This window comes from Ailuropoda melanoleuca, chromosome 15, assembly GCF_002007445.2.
Source record: "Ailuropoda melanoleuca isolate Jingjing chromosome 15, ASM200744v2, whole genome shotgun sequence".
Classification (NCBI taxonomy): Eukaryota; Metazoa; Chordata; class Mammalia; order Carnivora; family Ursidae; genus Ailuropoda; species Ailuropoda melanoleuca.
The window spans coordinates 20,828,446-20,848,178 of NC_048232.1; the positions used below are offsets into that span (position 1 = coordinate 20,828,446).

General features: G+C 37.3%; 1 protein-coding gene across 1 annotated transcript in view; it reads left to right on the forward strand.

The window, feature by feature from the left end:
- Window positions 1–19,733, forward strand: part of ARMC3 (armadillo repeat containing 3) — a 91,928-nt gene that overhangs the window by 37,052 nt on the left and 35,143 nt on the right. The window contains exons 9-10 of the mRNA XM_011227013.3: window positions 8,985–9,137; window positions 9,238–9,343. Coding sequence (XP_011225315.2) covers window positions 8,985–9,137; window positions 9,238–9,343 — 259 coding nt within the window. The remainder of the gene's footprint in view (window positions 1–8,984; window positions 9,138–9,237; window positions 9,344–19,733) is intronic.

Below are 19,733 nucleotides of genomic sequence, written 5' to 3' on the forward strand. Positions count from 1 at the left end.
TACTGCTAGTCTTGCTATTGGCACTACGATGACTTAGGTTGTGACTATGAGTGAATCACAGCCTCTCTGGACATATTTATTAATGATTTATTGAGCCCCCACTCTGTGTCAATAAACCCAGAACAGGCAAGGAAACAGGTGGTCAGACTATAGTGTGAAATGGGCTTGATGATAGAAGAACAAGATCATGGGTGGGGTGGGGGGAGCACCTAATGTCAACTTGGATCAGATAGGTCTTCCTGACATAGGTGATTTACAAGCTAGGACCTAAAGTAAATAATAGAAATTGGCTGGCAGAGAAGGTCGTGGTGGGATGAGGAAGGATCACCAGTGCTCCAAGGAGAAGGAACGGTATATAAAGGCCAGAGGAGGAACAGAGCATGGTAAATTCCAGAAATGAAAGTTTTCAGAATGGCCAGTGAATAGAATGCAGCAGAAAACTGAAAGTCAAGGCTGTAGAAGTAATGAGGAGCCAGATGCTAATGGGTGGTGGAAGCCAAGTTAAGGACTTTGGATCTTATTTTGAAGGAAACAAAGAGCCACTGAAGTGGCTTAGAGAGGTGAGGGACCATTACAGATATTCACTTTTTATTTTATTCTATTTCTTTTAAATATTTTGTTTATTTATTTGTCAGAGAGAGAGAGAAAGAGTGCACACAAGCAGGGGGAGCAGCAGGCAGGTAGAGGGGGAAGCAGGCTCCCTGCTGAGCAAGAGCCTGTTTTAGGACTCAATCCCAGAACCCTGGGATCATGACCCAAGCTGAAGGCAGATGCTTAACTGACTGAGCCACTCAGGTGCCCTGCTGCAAAGTGGAGGAGAGATTAGAAGTGTACTGGACCAGACCCAGAAAAGACCAGGAAGGGGATTGCTGTAGTAATCTAGGTGGAAGGTGAAAGTCTTCTGAAAAAGGTATTTGTAAGGAGAACCAACAGCAAAGTGCTTGGCACATTGGGAAGGCTCATAAGTGTTTGTTGACTGACTACATGGGTTGGTGGAGGAAGACAGTGATGTCAAGGATAAGACCAGGTTTCTGGCTGGGACGGCTGGAAGTAGGATGGTGCCATTCACAGAAATGGGGAACTCAAGAAGAGGAGCTGGTTCTGATGAAAGGAAAGGAAATGAGTTCTATTCTTCTTTTAAAAAGGGTGGTAAAAGGGGTGCCTGGCTGGCTCAGTTGGTGGAGCCCTGCAACTCTTGATCTCAGGGTCATGAGTTCAAGACCCATGTTGGGTGTAGAGATTATAAATAAATAAACTTTAAAATAAATAAATAAAATATTTGGTAAAATACACATAATATTAAGTTTACCATCTTAACCAATTTTAAGCTCAGTGGCATGAAGTACATTCACGTTTTTGTGCTACCATCACCAACATCCGTCTCCAGAACTCTTTTCGTCTTGCCAAAGAGACACCCTGTACCTATGAAACAATGAACTCCCACTTCTTCCTCCTTGCAATCCCTGCCAGCCACCATCCTCTCTGTCTCTAGGATTTTGACTATTTTAAGTTCTTGTATTAGTGGAACCATCCAATATTTGTCCTTTTGTGACTGGCTTGCTTCACTTTGCATGACTTAGCTTCAGGTTCCTCCATGTTGTCAGCATTTCCTTTGTTTTTAAGGCTGTCTAGTGTTCCATTGTATGTATATATCACATTTTGTCGATCTGTTCGTCTACTAATGGACGCTTGGGTTGCTTCTACTTTTTGGCTAATGTGAATAATGCTGCTATGAACATGCATATACAAATTGCTTTTCAAGTTCCTGCTTTCAGTTCTTTGGGGTATACACTCATGACTGGAGTTGTTGGATCGTAGGGTAATTCTGTGTTAAATACGTTGAGGAGCTGACATACTGTTTTCCATAGCAGCTGCACCATTATACATTCCCATTAACAGGACACAGGATTCCAATTTCTCTACATTCTCACAATACTTGGTATGTTATTTATTTATTTAGTTAGTTAGTTAGTAGCCATGCTAATGAGTATGAGGTAATATCTCAGTGTGTTTTGGTTTGTATTTTTCTTTTTCTTTTTTTTTTTAAGATTTTATTTATTTATTTGACAGAGATAGAGACAGCGAGCGAGAGAGGGAACACAAGCAGGGGGAGTGGGAGAAGGAAGAAGCAGGCTCCCAGCGGAAGACCCTGATGTGGGGCTCGATCCCATAACGCCGGGATCACGCCCTGAGCCGAAGGCAGACGCTTAACCGCTGTGCCACCCAGGCACCCCTGGTTTGTATTTTTCTAATGATTACTGATGTTGAGCATTTCTTTCACGTGCTTATTGGCCATTTGTTTCTCTTCTTTGGAAAAAATATCTATTTAAATCCTTTTCTCATTTTTTAACCAGGTGGTTTATTATTTTTGTTGTTGTTATGGAGTTGTCGGAGTTCTTTATATATTCTGGATAGTAACTCCTTATTAGACGTATGATTTGCAAATATTTTCTCCCATTCTGCGGGTTGCCTTTTCACTCCATTGATTGTGTGCTTTGATGCACAGTTTTTAATTCTGATGTAATCCAATTTATTTTTTTCTTTTATTTCCTATGCTTTTGATGTTATATCCAAAAAATCATTAACAAATCTTATGTCAGGAAATCTTTCCCTGTTTTCTTCTAAGAATTTTATTGTTTTATCTCTAATGTTTAGGTCTTTGATCCATTTTGAGTTGTTTCTGTATATGGTGTATGGTAAGGATCCAACTTCATTCTTTTGCAAGTGGAAATCCAGTTTCCTAGCACCATTTGTTGAAATCCAGTCTTTATTTGTAATACAAAGAAACTCAACCAGATAGTCTTTAAATCCCATCTGGTACTTTATGTTTTATGAATCTACTTCCTTATGCTAGTTCTAAAATGACTATATTCCAGTTCCAAATTATGTCTCCTCACTCTTTATTTTAGAATCAAATGACTAAATCTGTATTTATTACATCTATGTCATTTGTGATTTTTTCATGTTCCCTTTTACCACTGTTTTTCCAGACTGAAGAATCTATATTTTACTTAGTCTTTCCCCATACATCACATCTGTAGGCTATCCTTTAATTATCCTCTTACATTTTCTGGACTTTCTCTTGTTCATGATACCCCTTTGAAGTGGGGTGATATATATTATGACTAGCATTTTAAAAACATGCACCATCATTTATGTAATATAAAGATTTGGTTATCTTACAATTATTTTCAATTTCAGTTTTATGAAGGAAGTATTTTAATCAGCCTTTTGACCATATCAGCAAATTGGGCCAACACTTTGAGGGAAAGACTTCTAGTGAACCCCAGGTCCCATTTCTCCATCAGGACCCAGAGTTCAAAGTCTTCCATTTTAAATTCTAACATTTTTTTGATTTGTAGTAAAAAAAAAATGTAAATTTTGCCTTGGAAATAATACTGCATTTTCACCGAGGCCTAGGATATAACCAATACATGCAAGTCTTCTATGAAATCTTGAAAAGGTATGCTCTTTGCTTACTTCTTAATAAATATTTATTCTATGCATGCTACATGCAAGGCAGTATTCTAGAAGATAAAGGTAAACAATGAATAAAATAAGTGGATCAATATTTGTTGAATAGAAAAAAATGTATTTCCAGTGGAATGTGGAGTTTGATATTTACCTTTTAGTTCAACTTTATAAATTACATTGTACAGTTTTTCTCATCTTTATTTTTTTATCTATTCTTTGATTTATCACAGAAGAAGAGTGGTATGTTAGAGGTTCTCACTGTGTTATTTCTGTTGATTTTTCTCTTGTAATTTTATTTTAGCTAATTTTGCTTTATTTAATGTTATTTTATATCCACTACTGATTTTTTTTAAATCTCACTTAACTGGTTTTTTAGATTTAAATTCTTATTTGATATTAAGATTGCCATTTATCATCAAATATGGTCTTGGCAATAACCGCTCTGTAAACTCCAGATGGTTTAAATAAAGAAGAAATGAAGGGGACTACTTTCAGAAGTACAGTTAGGGGTAAGGGAACAAACAATGGATGGTGAGGTCGCCACAGATTAGCAATATTGTGAAACCATCACTACCGCTAGATGACCGATCATTGTNCGCTTAACCGCTGTGCCACCCAGGCGCCCCTATTTATTTTTATAACGATTGTATTTGTTTGGCCTTCTTTCTGACACCATGTTTTATGTTTTCTGCCTTTTATTTTTCTATGTTGTCTCCTTTGTTTTCTTTCTTTAGTTTTGTTATATAGACGAAAAGAAATGTTAAATGACTATTTTAAAGATAGAGTTGCTATGGTTATTTAAGATATTTAGCATTTTTGCCTTCATAACTCTTCCCTTTCCTGATGTTTGTAAATTTCGTAGGGGTTATAGATTCTCCTCTCTAAAAATCTCCGTAATTCTATTTTTATGGATGACTTTGCCATTATGCTCAATTTTATCCACATTTACCATTATATACATAATGAATCCACTTCAATGTGCATTGTAAATTTCTCATAATAAAATGTACCCATTCTTAAGATTTTATTTTGGATTCACTTCTTAATTAGAGTATATTTTTTCAGTTAAAAAAATGTTTTCAGGGATAGTCAAGAGTGGTATATTTTTTGAGACCTTCACTGTGAATGTTTGTTGCCTTCAAACACATACGATAGTTTCTCTGGGTTTGGAATTCTTGCGCCAAAACATTTTCTCAAATTTCTACGAAACTTGTTTTTGTAGTGTCTAAGTCTAAGGGCAGTCTGATCTCCATTATTTTGTATATAAAATGTGTTCTTTTTGTATTTGTGTAGAATCCTTTATGCTAAAGTTAAAATTTTTTGTCAGAATGTGTCTGACGCACACACACACTCTCTCTCTGCCTACAACATAGGAAAGCCTTGTGATCTACCTTGTAATCATGTTTTGGGTTTGTTGTTTGTTTTTATTCTAACTTAGGAACCTTTTTTTCTTTTATACTTTTTGTTATTGCTTTTGTTTTAATATTTTCCCCCAGGAATATTTATTATTTTAGCATGTCTCTGTTCTCTCTCTTCCATACCTATTATACCCTCATAATTTTGGTTTTTAATGTTTTATTCACCATAGAATGAGGAGTGCTCTGCCTAGGCCTAGTTGTAAAAAACAGACAAGACATACAGGATGCCCTTTACCTATTTATTCCATCAACGGAGATGGCCATGGAATCTGTCAGCCCAGTTTTGGATAATGATTAGGCTTTCCTCTAATGTGGCATTGCAACACGTAATGTGCTGTTTTCTGCTGGTCCCACTGGTTATATAGAAGGAAGCTGATACAAGTCTGGAACATTCTGAGGAGCCCATAATTGTTCATTGACCAGGAGTAGTTTATGGAAATTTGTTTCTTCCTGACTTGCTCCTGCCCCAGGGTCCTTTCCCCACCCCCACCTCTTTCTTCTCAATCAACTTCTTTGAAAGACTAGTTAATTTTAAGTAACTCCACTTCTTCATCTTATCTCCATCCCTTAACCTTAAGCACGTGACTTCTGCTTCTACCATTCTGCCAAAACAGTCCTTGTGGAATTTGACATTGACTTCCCAACTCCTAAATCTTACAGGCGTATCATTTAGCTGATTATTCTCTTCTATTATTTATTTATTTACCTCCTTATGCTGTTTACCTGGCCCAATGGACAATAACCACCTCCTCTTCCCTGCCTCCATTCTATACTGTGCTTTTGTTTCAAACCCTTCTATATTTCCTGTCTACCCCTTTTTATATCAACTGTTGCCTGCCTTGACTTCTCTCTGCCAGGCCTAGCCAGATCTAGCATGCTTTATTTTATATTAGTAGCAATGATAAACTTTAAAAACGTAATAAGGATTAACAAAGTTATCTCCTAATATTTCTGTATTGAAAATAAATAATTATGAAGTTTCAAAATAATTTTCCACAGTTAGAAAATCCTAGAAGAGAGCACAGGCAGTAATTTCTCTGACATCGGCCGTAGCAACATTTTTTTCTAGATATGTCTCCTGAGGCAAGGGAAACAAAAGCAAATATAAACTACTGGGACTACATCAAAATAAAAAGCTTCTGCACAGCGAAGGAAACAATCATCAAGACTAAAAGACAACCTACCGAAGGAGAAAAGCTATTTGCACAGTTAGAAAACTCCAATCAGAAGCAGGTTTTAACAAATATTGCTCCTTATCCTGTTATTAAGAATAATGTAATCATCAGTATTCATTTATAATGTTTGGGTTTTTTGTTTTTGTTTTTTGTGGGTTTTTTTGTTTTTTTTTTACTTTCCATCATCGTCAAACATTTTTTGTAGGTTTAGGTAATGCATTGTCATTGCAGGTCAAGAGCACAGTTGAAACACCTCAAACATACGTAACACACAACCTTGAAGTTTTGTTTGTTGAGTACTTTTTAACATGCGTCCTCCCACCGTAGAAAGCCCAGATCAGTATGCCTTTGACCTGGCACCGGGAGGGGGAAGGTGTTAATTACCACGTTGCCATGAGGTTTACGAACTGGCATTAACATATCAGCAGGAGCAAAGGTGGCACAATGGCAACTTCCGAGAGTGGGTGAAGAAAGCATCATTACGTGCAGATTTATTTCCAGTTACAAAACTTCACGCTTTTTATTTTAGTGATACTGCACAAATGTTATTTTTAAAGGACATAACTCTATTAGTTGCATAATTACCTTGCCATCTTTATTATCTGAGTAATTAAAACATAAATACTTTACTTCTTGGTGTAGCAATTCAATGAAGGTACGTGGTTAATATGTTAATTCATCTTTTAAATCTATTATAGCCAGACTGCAGTCAGCACTTTTGAGGTTTGGTGAACACAGCTGGATTTTGCGAACACTCCCAGCAGGGTTGAGAAATTAATTGCCCACGGTATTTAGATTATTTTGAAAAATCTTTCCAATAGTTGCATATGTACTGTTTGTTGAATGCAACAATTGCATACTCCAAAGTCGGTCTTTACAAATTAATTCTTTGCGCCGATTTCCCTGGTAGAATTTACTCTCAGACAGTTCTGTTTAGTAAAGTCGATTTAGAGTGTTAGATTCAGGGAAGTCTTAATTATAAATCTAAACTTTTAGGTCAGACACTCCAGAAAACTTTCAGATCTTGTTTATTCAGGGACTACTAATCAGGACTACATGTATTTTAAAACATTTCAGAAGCCACATACTTGAGATTTAACTATTAATTGCGACATTTTTATAAAACAGTTCTGACCTGACTGAATTCTAATTCTAAATGAAAGGAGCAAGGGATTAAAATGATAGGATTACAGGACATGGTTCATAATTGGTTTAAGGCAGATGAACAGAAGTGTTAGTAATTTAGCCGGTGCCAGTTATGATCAGATTGTGGCGTATCAGATGAACAAAGGCCAAAAATGTTTGCAAAGACAGTGACCATCAGGACGTGATTCTGCTTCTGGGAAGGGGGCAATTTAACAAACTCTTTGTTGAAAGAGGAGAGACATCATATATTAACTTTAAAGTGGAAAACCAGTTTCAATAACTTCTAAGAATATTCCTGGAAAAACAAGTTAATTACAGTATACGTAAGTAATGAATTACTTCCATATGCAAATGTTATGTATGATCTAAATCAGTATCTGCAGGTTTTGCAGAGATTTTTATTCTAACGGAATAGTCTTCTCATGTATATCAATATCCTAAGAGATGTATCACACATTCTTCTGTTTTAATTAAGTAAATTGAGTTTATGAAGGTCAATTAATGGAGAATCAAACCTATGACAAAGTTTTTTGAAGGAACTGTAAATAAATTAGCAAAGAATTATTTGTAAGCTGTTGCTTTTCAAACTAGTCTCTGGTACCTCTTACGGCATTAAAATTGAGTTTGGATTAATGTATCTTTTTTCAAGTACGTGTCTTTAATCAATAGTAACTTATTTAGAATTAACTATAGAGCACAAAACAAAAAATTAGGTTTTAATGTTCTAATTTAATGCAGTGTTTGCTTAGTATAGTAATGAGGTTGTCATTTGCTAAAAAAATGAAACAAAATCAAGAGAAAAACACTAGGGAACAAAAAGAACATTAAAAATACTTTGGTTTTTCATTTAGTGTTCTGTAATGGGGTGAATATCATGATATGTCCTTAGAGTCATAATTTTATTTCTTTTCAAATAAAGAAAACCATGCTAATATGTGTTTAGATTATTTTGATGGTAATTTAGCAGTTAAATATTTATTTTAATTTTTGCTACAACAGCATGTATTGTAATGAGATAAAAAATGATTATGATTTTTTGATATAGGATTATAAATCCTTAAGACTGGGATCGTACTATATTACTCATTTTTAGTTTCTCTTCTCTCCTTTTTCTAAGTATCCAGCATGCCAGTTTGTACATCTTAGTCATTCTTCAGATATTGAGATTTGTATTTAAACATCAAATAAACAGGGCTTTGTCCTTAGTGTGAAGACAGCATGTGTGAACATAGCACCATGCCAGGCACCATGATTGGCATTAAATAAGTTCTCTCTAAATCTGAAACTTGCCTTTTTCTTATTATAGAATTTTCCTTTTTTTTTTAAAGATTTATTTATTTATTTTAGAGAGACAGAGCACAAGCAGGAGGAGCAGAGGGAGAGGGAGAGAGAATCTCAAGCTGACTCCACGCTGAGCGCAGAGCCTGATGCAGGGCTCAATCTCACAACCCTAAGATCACAATCTGAGCTGAAACCAAGAGTCAGAGGCTTAACCGACTGCGCCACTCAGGGACCCCTAGAATTTTCTTTGCTGCGTGATTGATATCGTATTAGGGAACAGGAAAAAAATTCCAATATCCATAAGTCATTTTGCATAATCAACTGTGTTCTAAAGGTTAAACAGGTGTATATTTTGTTTAGTTTAGAGTCTTTGTGACTGAAGCTAAGAAAGAGTTTGAACTCCTGTCATATTTTTAGATGAGGAAGTAGTTACCCTTACACAGTTTTTGCTTCAACATTCTGATTTTTTTTCCCTTTTGGTTCATGCAAGCTGAAAATAGAAAGCTCTTTCATGAACAAGAGGTCGAAAAATGCCTTGTAGCCCTTTTGGGTTCTGAAAATGATGGAACGAAAATTGCTGCTGCCCAAGCTATTTCGGCAATGAGTGAGAATTCGGGCAGCAAAGAATTTTTCAATAATCAGGGTAAGCAAACCAGACAAACCCATTTTGAACCTTTTAGGGCACCAAACTGTCATTTCCGTGGGTGTTTATAGACCCTCATCTTCCCTTTCTGTTTCTGCAGGGATTCCACAGTTAATTCAGTCGCTCAGGAGTGACAGTGAAGAAGTAAGGGAAGCTGCAGCCCTCGCCCTGGCGAATCTGACCACGTGCAACGCTGCAAATGCAAAGTGAGTACCACACAGCTCCTCACTGCCTCGTTTGGGGACATCCAACAGTCCAACATGTTCTGATTGTACTATTTTGGCTTTCAAGGCAGTGTACATATATTCTGTCAGCTGTTCTATCTCAGATTATTCCTCAGGAACCCTCTCTCGTGGAAGATTCCAGAACAAACAGAACTGGATAGTCCTGGAAATATCAAAGACAACTTTATATAAACCTTTGATAAATCTAGAAAATATTTAAAAGATCCATGTTAAAACAATGTAAACATTAAGCAAATCTAGAAACATTTTAAAAAGTCCATCTGAAACCAGATGTTATGGGTAAATACTATGAGGAAAGATTGGAAAGGAATCCCTCGGCATGCCAAGCACTGCGGTACATGATCTATATTCCACAGATTTTAATTATCAAGATAATCGGTCAACAAATGAGAAAACCGAGGCTCTGCAATTCATCTGATTTTCCTGGGTATACAAATTTATTAAAATAGCTGAGCTGGAAATTAAACCCAGGGCTACTGGTCTCCAGAATCTACGTTCTTTTCTTTACAGAAGATCACCTTATAAAAGAGTGAGAATTTCTTGAAGGCAACTTTCATAAATGAAATAATTATGTACCCTCCCTGTATCTCATTTGGTATGTTTATTAGGATTCTCTAGAGAAACAGAACTGATAGGACATAACATACATAGGTGAGGAGGTTTATTATAGGAATTGGCTTATGTGATTATGAAGGCCAAGAAGTTTCATGATCTGCCCTCTGCAAACTGGGGAACCAGGAAAGATGGTGGTATGCTTTAGTCTGAGTCTGAAGGCCTGAGAGCCAGGGGAGCCAGGGGGGCCAGTGTCCCAGGGCAGGAAAAGATGAATGTCTTTGCTTAGGCAGAGAGCAAGTTCACCTTTCCACCTTTTTTTTTTTTTTTAAGATTTTATTTATTTGACAGAGAGAGACAGCCATTGAGAGAGGGAACACAAACAGGGGAAGTGGGAGAGGAAGAAGCAGGCTCCCAGCGGAACATGGAGCCTGACGCGGGGCTCGATCCCAGGGACCTGGGATCATGCCCCAAGATGAAGGCAGACGCTTAACGACTGAGCCACCCAGGCACCCCAGCCTTTCCACCTTTGTTGTTCTATTCGGACCCTCAGTGGATTAGGTGATGCCCACCCACTTAGGTGAGAACAACACTTACTCAGTCTACTGATTCATGTGCTAACCTCTTTCAGAAACACCCGCACAGACACACTCAGAAATAACGTTTTACCAGCCATCTGGATGTTGTTTAGCCCAGGCAAGTTGACACAGAAAACCCACCATCACAATACATAAGTTATTAACTTTTGTATATTACTGCTTTGTGGCATTGCGGCTAAAATTACTCTTTTTTAACTTGAAATAAATCTTCCTCTACCTCCCTCATACACTTAATCTATTTCTTACCCTTTCTTTCCCTTTCTCTCCTCCCACACAAATATTTCACAAGGCCTTAATGCAATGACTAAAAATCTAACAATGCCCAATTCAACTACACCCAAAATATATAAACAAAATTGTGTTCCTTTAATAGCTACAATCTTTGACATGGTAATTTCCAAAATCCAGGGCCATCATCATCATCTATATGAAAGCACACGAATTTCTAGAATATTGAGTCATAGTAAGTAGCAATTTGAAAATAGCATATTTAGTGATTGTTCCAATACCAGTCGTGCTGGTACAAAAGTCTTGTCAGTGACACTAAAATACTTCTATCCGGGTGCATTTAAATTTATATATTACCTTAAATACTTTAACAGGCCTCCAGAGTGTATAGACGTCTTACTTTGATGTGAGTTTACCCGGCTTATATCATCTCACAGCTTTATATAAAATCATAGAAAATTAGGATATTAAGTAGCTTCCAAACGAGGCTGCCTCCAGGTTTTCTCTTGCGATTTAATCCTCTATTTCACAGAATTTTGTCATCTGACACTATAGCTCCATTTTGTCAACATAGGTCAATTAACACTAAATGATGCCACACATCTCTTTTTTTTGTAAATTATTTTTATGTTTTCTAAATTTTAAGTTGCAGTTATTTCTTTAACCTATTATATACTGTCCGTTCTGATTTTTTTTTTTTAATTTGTGTTTGGTATGGGAAATGGGACATGAATGTAAGTGGTTTTATAGATGTCTTTTGAGGCCTGTATAGTTTTTACTTTGGACTTTTTGAGCTAAAAGATATTGAAAATAAATGTTTCTGAGGAGGATATGGAGTCAGATTTGAAATGTTTGTGCCAAATGCTGAAGAGGGCAGTTGACAAAATTCTATAGTCCATCAAAAGGAATGAAAACAAGTAAGCACGTTGTCTATCCTTTTAGCAAGGCTCTCAGAGTATTAATTAGAACCACAGCAGAAGAGACAGCAACCATGATTGATTATTTTTAATAAGAAGCGTTTTCTACTCAGCTCATCTTTAAAAAGTGTATTAGCTTAAACTCGGCGTTGGTGAGTATTTCTAGCATCACATTTTAGAAGCGGGGGCCTTAGATCACCTTCCCCAGCTGTGGGATAGGGGTTGGAGGGCTGAGTCATGGCTCTGCTGCTGGGGTGGTGGGACTGGGGAATAGAAAGAATGTTGGTTTTTCTGCCACACCTAAGTGGTGAAAGAAGACAAAAGAATCAGAGCTAATGTCTTTCAGGTGCACTGGGTAGCTGTTTAGATACCTGATAATTGCTAGCCTAATTTAAAAAAAAAAATTGCAGTTAAGCACTGTGAATACTAATTTTGTTTGTTAGAAGACAGCCCTTCTTCAACATTCATATCCCTATGCGCCTAAAAAGGATTTCTAATTCTTAAAGCCAGGACACCTTCTGGCATTGGAGGCCCATATCTTGAATTGAGTATTCTCTGGTTGTGGTATGATTACATGTAATGCAGATAGAATTTCCTTTGTGTAACAATGGATTTTTGCCTGGAAAGTTGTGGGTAAATATTTTCTAAGTTAAAGGGAAAAAAATCAACCAGAGGAAGGAACAATATACTTTGTGGTGACTCTTTTTGTAAAATTGATGAATGCTTTTAAAAATTAAAATATTTTTACGGTCTAAAAATAGAATTCTATACATATTTATAATCTAAAATACCTATAGTCTGCTTTTCACACATCTTGCTTTCTTAAGAAAGAAAACACACCCATATGCAATAGAATGGTAAGAATGGTAAGCAAACCAGACAGACCCATTTTGAACCTTTTAGGCCACCAAACTGTTGTTTCCCTGGGTGACACTAAATTTGGTAGCAATAATAAATAAATAGCCAGACCACCCATACGCATTTCAACTTTAATTATAAATATCACCTTCATTGCTGCCAAAGGGTTTTGCCTCATTGGTTTCTCTATGAATGAGGCTTCCTAGATGCTCAAGTTTTCCATATATTTGAAAATTCTTTATAATCACCAAATCTTTTTAAAATGTGTAATGCATCTGAATTAAAATCTTCCAAATCCTTCCCTCCAACTTTTGAAACTGATCATACTGTTGCTAGACTTTTGGGGGAGGTATGGTTGCCATTTTGAGTTGATGGCCACCGTGTGCTCCAAGTGGTGGTGTCAGTGCCCTGTAGAGAGGGTGGGTGCTTGCTGCACTGAGTGTGGCCTTCCGGCTGCAGTGACTTTTGGGTGTTGATGAATTTTGTCATTCCTCGTTGGCAGGCTGTCAGTATCAATTTTCACTGCTGCCTGTAGATCTGATCGGCAGAACTGATCCTGCCAAAATTTTCTTCAAATCCCTTCCTTTCTGTCAGTTGAAAGCCTGGATACCAGGTAACCAACCTTTACCAAAGTTTATATAAAAGCCATAAGTGAGGACCTGAGACCTTTTCTCTAAGTGGTATTTTGTCCTTAGCGACCATTTCTTCCTTCTTTTCTTTCTCTTTTCCTCCCCTTCCTTCCTTCCTTCTTTTTCTTTTTTTTTCTTTTTCTTTCTTTCTTTCTTTCTTTCTTTCTTTCTTTCTTTCTTTCTTTCTTTCTCTCTCTCTCCTCTCTCTCTCTCTCTTTCTTTCTTTCTGATAGTGCTCATGTATATTCTCGATATATGAAGTTTCCAGGTATTTGAGTTATAAACAATTGAGACTGTACTTAAAAAAGCAATGATAAACTAACAGACACAAATCCCTTTGCTCACAAATAAGCCGGTGTTGGGGAGTAAGATGATGAAATGTGAAGTAGATCATAAAATCTATTCTGGAAATACATACAACTTCCAGTAGTATTTTGCCTCAGGCCTTATGGATGGACCCTTCTCTGTGCATGGAATGTTGTTCTAACCCCAGAATGCCCATGGCTCACTCCTCCTTCAAGTCTGTTCAAATGTCACCTTCTGAAAGAGACCCACCATGACCACAGTGTTTACAGTTGCACCCACACACACTTTTTCTCAAACCTCCTTCCCTGCTGCCCTTTTTCCCCAGCACTTATGATTTTCTAACATACTATGTAACTCTCTCATTGTGTTTGTTCTTTGTTTTCTGTCCCCAACCCTCCTCTGACCAGCAGCCATGAAGGAAGTACCTTTTCTGTTTAATTCACTGTTAACCTATCAAGCATCTAGAATAGTGCCCATTGCAGAGTAGGCATTTGGGGGAAGTGGACTTACCAAAAATACAATGGAAAGCAACAGGACAGTGAAAAAACAGGTCTGCCTGACATCAACCAATGCCCGTAACTTCAAACAGAAAGTGATCATCTGTATTGTTTTGTGTGTTTGTTTTTACATAATTTGAATCACAGAAGCAGCAGGGGAAACTCACCTCTAAAAGTTTTCTAGTCATACTGTTCATTCTTTATTATCTACAGTGTAAAGATTGCTTAAAGTGGATAAAAACATGGAAAGGCCATGAACACAAATAAGAATAACAGTTTGGAGGTATAGGAAAAAAGAACAAGAACAGCCAGATTCACTTATTTAAAGTGATAGTGGAGAAATAAAAGTAAAAAAAATTTTTAAGTGAATAAATAAAAAGCGAGAAGGCTAAGACAACCCCATAGGAAGAAATAGGTGAAACTAGAAACCAAAGAGCAATAGTGAATTTTTATATAAAAATGTGACTCTGTCAGTTAAATGTCCGACTCTTGGTTTTTGGCTCAGGTCATGCTCTCAGGGTTGTGGGACCAAGACCTGTGTCAGTCAGTCTCCACTCTCAGCAGGGAGCCTTCTTGAAGATTCTCTCCCTCTCCCTCTGCTCCTACCCACCCCCGCAATCCTGGGCTCACATGCATGCACCCTCTTTCTCTCTCTCTCAAAACAAATACATAAATCTTTAAAAAAAAATGTAACCCAGTTAGTTACTCTGGACACCGTTATTCTTTCTTGGTTCACTGCTAATCTTTCTGACAATTCTCAATTTATAATACTTTTTGGAAAGGAGAAAGTTGTTGATTTTTGATATAGGAAATACCATTTCAGCGAAATTTCATGTGATATTTACCTTGTGCTCTTCTATCCAATTATTCATATCAAGGCTGTACATTATTTATGCGAATACCTAGGGAATTATTCTTGGTTGACATTCTTCTGAGGGATAGATCTACATTATTACAAGAGTATTTTAAACTGTTAATTTATAACATCACTGCCATCTGTTGGATCTGATCAGAATTAGTTTTTGAGTTACCCTAAGAGTAAAAAGAGTTCGATGTTTTTCATTTTCCTGGCCAACACTAAGTAAATTTTGGCTACTAGTGAACTATGAAAAGATTAGAAAATAGTATGGTTGGTGACTAGATAGTTCTCAGAAGATACAGTTATTTTAGGAAGTAAGACCATGAATAAAATAAAAACATAAAAAGCAATAATACAATTAATATCCATAGATAAGTAAGTACAAACTGTGATTTTGCTGTAGAAAATACATAATCAAGTCTCTATTGTTTACCCATAGATCATACTATCTCCTGCTTCCTCCTATTTATTCCATGTTCTCTCCATGAAGAACTGGGGGATTTTGCTCAAGCTGAGAGACCTTCTTATCTCCATTTCTTTGTTTTTTATTTTTTAATTTCTTATACCCCTTCTTGGCTTTCCACAACAGCAGTGACTTAAGTAAGTTCTAAATGATAGCACATATAGTGGTTACTTAAACAAAAGTTGATTGATTCCTAGGCCACTGCTGACCTCCACAATACAAGAGACAAGGCTTTTCTTCTTCTTTTTTCTTTTTACTTGAGAGAGACAGAGATAGTGAGAGAGAGCACATGCGGGGTGGAGAGGGAGAAGCAGGCTCCCTGCAGGGAGCCCGACATAGGGCTTGATCCTGGGACCCTGGGATCATAACCTGAGCTGATGGCAGGCGCTTAACTGACTGAGCCACCCAGGGGCCCCTAGAGACAAAGCTCTTCTGTAGGGACCTGACTGCTCTTGTGTGACCTATGGTCAGGACCACAGCAAAGGAAATGAGGAGATAAGTAAGGAGTACATCTCAAAGGGATTCCCAAAAGAGACACAATGCCTCCAAATTATACGGAGGTGTGTTTGAGTACTTTGGGAACTTTTGAAGGTTCTTTATTATCTATGGAAAACCTGTCATTTTGTATTATCAGTTCTAATATTTCTCTTCACTAACATAGAAATACAGCATTGACTGAATAGTAGAATTTCTCATGGCATACCATGCCAAAGAAAGCCACGTAAGGTGTAGAGAAACCATTAGAAAGGTGTGCCACGTACAGAACTTTATACAGCATTTCAAGAAAAGGCAGGACTTCATCTATTCCCCATGACCCAACTCCCTATCAGTTGTTGGGCATTGTCAGGGGAGAGCCTGACCCTAAGTCATTCCTTGGAATGTTAAATCTCTCTATATAGAAAGAACTTTTCAAAGCTTTTTTTTTTTCATTCTCACCCCATTAAATGGAGTTGAGGGTAGGTAATATATTTGTATATTTATTTTTACAAATATTTCCTTTCATTTGTAGACTTAAGTATATAAACTGATGCTGTCTCTTAGAATTGGCTATCTTGTGCCCTCGAGGCTATTGCGCGCCCAACGAGGACAGCCACCTTAAAGGAGAAAGAAACCGTCTCTCCTAAAGTTGGCAAACACCACAAGCTTCACTTCCATCTCTGTTCCTCTGCAGGGAGAGATGGGCTGTATGGCTCTGAGATGGCCAGAGTCGTGTAATCTCACCCTTTGAAAATAAATTTTACCGTCCGTTCTAGAGCATACTTCTGGGCCAACACACATAGATTCACTTAGAGTAAGTAATCTTGTCCCTTTGAATACTTTGCAATTAAAGAAACACCGACTGTAGACCTGATCCACTGTGATTTACAAAATTAAAATGCAGTCTCATGAGAAATGCAAACTCATGTTGTAGACTTGATGTATCGGTTGGACTTCAGAATGCCGAAGCTGTACAGTTAATTGTCTTTGTTGTTGCGTAAGGGTTTTTCAAGACAATGTTTCCAGAGCTCCGTTTTCCCTGCAAACAGTGAAGGGAACTGTGTCTTCATACTGACCCCTAGTGGTCATTAAGGAGGAAGTTGGGGGAGGGGCAAAAAAGGCAATGGAAAGATGGCTCTGTACTTTAAGGAAAGGCACACTAATTTAATTTGAAACACTCTCTGGTGCATCTCAAATAATATTTTAAAACATTATTAAGATATTGTCATCTCGTAAGCATTTCATTGTGTTGCTTTTGAACAGAGAATATTCTGCTAAATGTGTGTTAATAGATGCTTGCGTTTGTCTTTGGTCCCTTTTAAGGTGCAGTGACTTTAAAATGTTTTGACACATTCATTGTTCTGGTGACTGAATATCTACCGTGCTATATAACCATATAGGATTAATAGCATATGCTTGGACAGCATCAGTTAATCTCATTGTTATTGTAGTCTCTCTAGAGTTGATTTTTTGCTCTTGACTTTGTATAATAGAAAAGATGATTTTGCTTTAAAATTCTTATTAATATGACTCAGTCGTAAGATGCTACCTCCTTTGAATCGGGATGCTCACAGTATGAGCATCCTACAAGATAACTGAGTGTGTTTCATAACCTTTTAGGAAATTCAGTTTCATATAAGGGTGTTTTAAACTTTTGTATTAAGGATGCTATCTCAAAGAACTTCAAGTGTTTATTTACTATTTTAAAAGGCTTCTGAAGTTAGTAGATCAAATAAATGGGAAGAGTCTTTGTGGTAAATTTAAAACTTATTCTTTTATTGTTTCCATCCAAGTTTACCGAGTTGATATTTTTCATTTCTACCTGTTAGCGCCTTGATTCCTTCTCTGCCTGATAGAATGTTGTTGTAACACAGGCTATCGTAGGTTGGAAAAATCATACTGGATTTGAAGAAAGATATAGAGTGAAAAGCTAGATTTTACAATAAAACAGGTTGATTCCCTATCTCCATTTTGTGTTAGTTGTTGCCTAGTCGACCTTCACAGTTTAAACTGTATTGGCTACTAATTTTGTGAGGTTGTGTGAATCCCATGAAATGTTCAATTAGAAAATTGTCTATGCTGCTTTTATTACCCAGAGAGCAGAGACTGACATTTGTATAATCTTATTTTAAAGTTGCTGGTACCCCTTTCAGGTCTGATTTCTAACATTTCTGATTTTCATGGAAAATTATCAAATTATTGTATGTGTTTTTTTTTCTCTCACACACTCACTTTGAAGCAGTACTTAAAACCTACATAAATTCCCTTTTTACTCATCCTTGACTTTTTATATTAGTCATTTCCTGTGATTTTTTTTTTCCTCTCTGGAAATGGCCTTTATTGTTCATTGACTGCACCTAAATGGGAAAGACTTGGGTGGGATTCCTGAGGAAACTGTCCCAGCTCTTGCCCTGCAGAAAAGTTGTCTTAACTGTAAAACAAAGAGAAGCGAGCCTAGATTATCTGTTATATTTTGTGCATCTGAATAACTACCGTCTATCCAGTATCATAAGGAGTCTCGAGGAGAACTTCCACTAGAAACTAGCTGGGATCACTCTTTCCCACTTTTATCATTTTATCTCAGAGGTGAAGGAAGTTATGAGTTTAGGTTTCTTTTGTAACTCCTTCACCATTCCTTGGGGGTTCTTCATGTCTAGGCTGCCGGGAGACCATGGGGAGCGCATGGAAGTTTTCATCAGACTGCTGTTATAAAACCCACATTTCACACAGGGAGGCAGACCATGGGGAGTAACTTTAAGAAGGAGATTTCAGAAGTGATAACAGTACCCATTAAATACAGCAGCACACTGTTTTAGAGAGGAGCGTGCATGACACCAGGGTTGCGAAAGGGGTCGGGGGGATGACATAAAGCTCGTCCAAGACGGCCTCTCTGAAGAGGTGACATTAGAGCTGACGAGAATAAGGCAGCCCGGCAAGTGCCAGGGGTTTTGATGTGCTGTTGCACAAAAGCCTGTGGCGTCTGTATTATTTAGTGAAGAAAATCAACAGGGTACCTCGAATTACTTAGGGATTGCATCACTTGTCACATACAGATATGGAAATAGACCGACTTCCAGGCTAAACAGAAACATTTGGTAACTGCAAAAGCCATTTATGATGAGTATTCCCACACCTTGGCCATTATTCCTATTTTATTGGGAGACAAGTCGGCCATGTAAAATGAAGACGCTTGTTCTTTCCTGATGGCAGCTAGTTAATTATTGGCAGGCATGCCAGCTTTTGAAACAGAAGGTGGTGTGTATGGGAGTGAAGTATTGTGATTGAACAGAGAGGTCAAGAAGGATTCCATGTCACTTGTAAGAAAATTACATTTGATTTCCCTAGACTTTGACCGACTGCCTCATAATTGGAAACAAAAACCTGCCCGCTGTTTGTGGACGTGCTGGGTTAGCATGTACTAGTTAGTCTCTTTGCAACTGGCCGCTCTCTCTTTAGAAACCTTCATGTCATAGCAACCGTAGCAGAAGAGCAATTCTGAAAGTCTCAAAATTATGCCACTGAGATATATCAATATGAGAGAAACAATTAGGTCACATACTTTAAAGAAAAAAAATTTTTGCATTTTTCCTATTTTGCTATAGGATGTAAAACTGCATGTATTCGTTTTTGTGGCTGGGTTTTGCTTTAATAATTCCATGTGACTTAAAAACAAACCCTTCATTTTAACCATTCGCCTACAATTAATTGTGATCCTCTCCCTTAACTACTGAGAAGCTTCTTTAAATACTATTTCTTTAAAAGGAGAAAATTCTCTTGGCTACTTTTGTCAGTCCTGGAGTTCGGCCAGAGTTGGGGGCAAACATCGCCTTCTTCCACCTCTGTGGGGCTGAGGCCGGGTCATAGTTGTTTTGGATGTACTCAGAAATTGTTCAATTTCACGAACACACTCGACTTCTTGGATCATTACTTTTGTTGAAAAATTGGCTGGAACAAGAGTCAGGAATC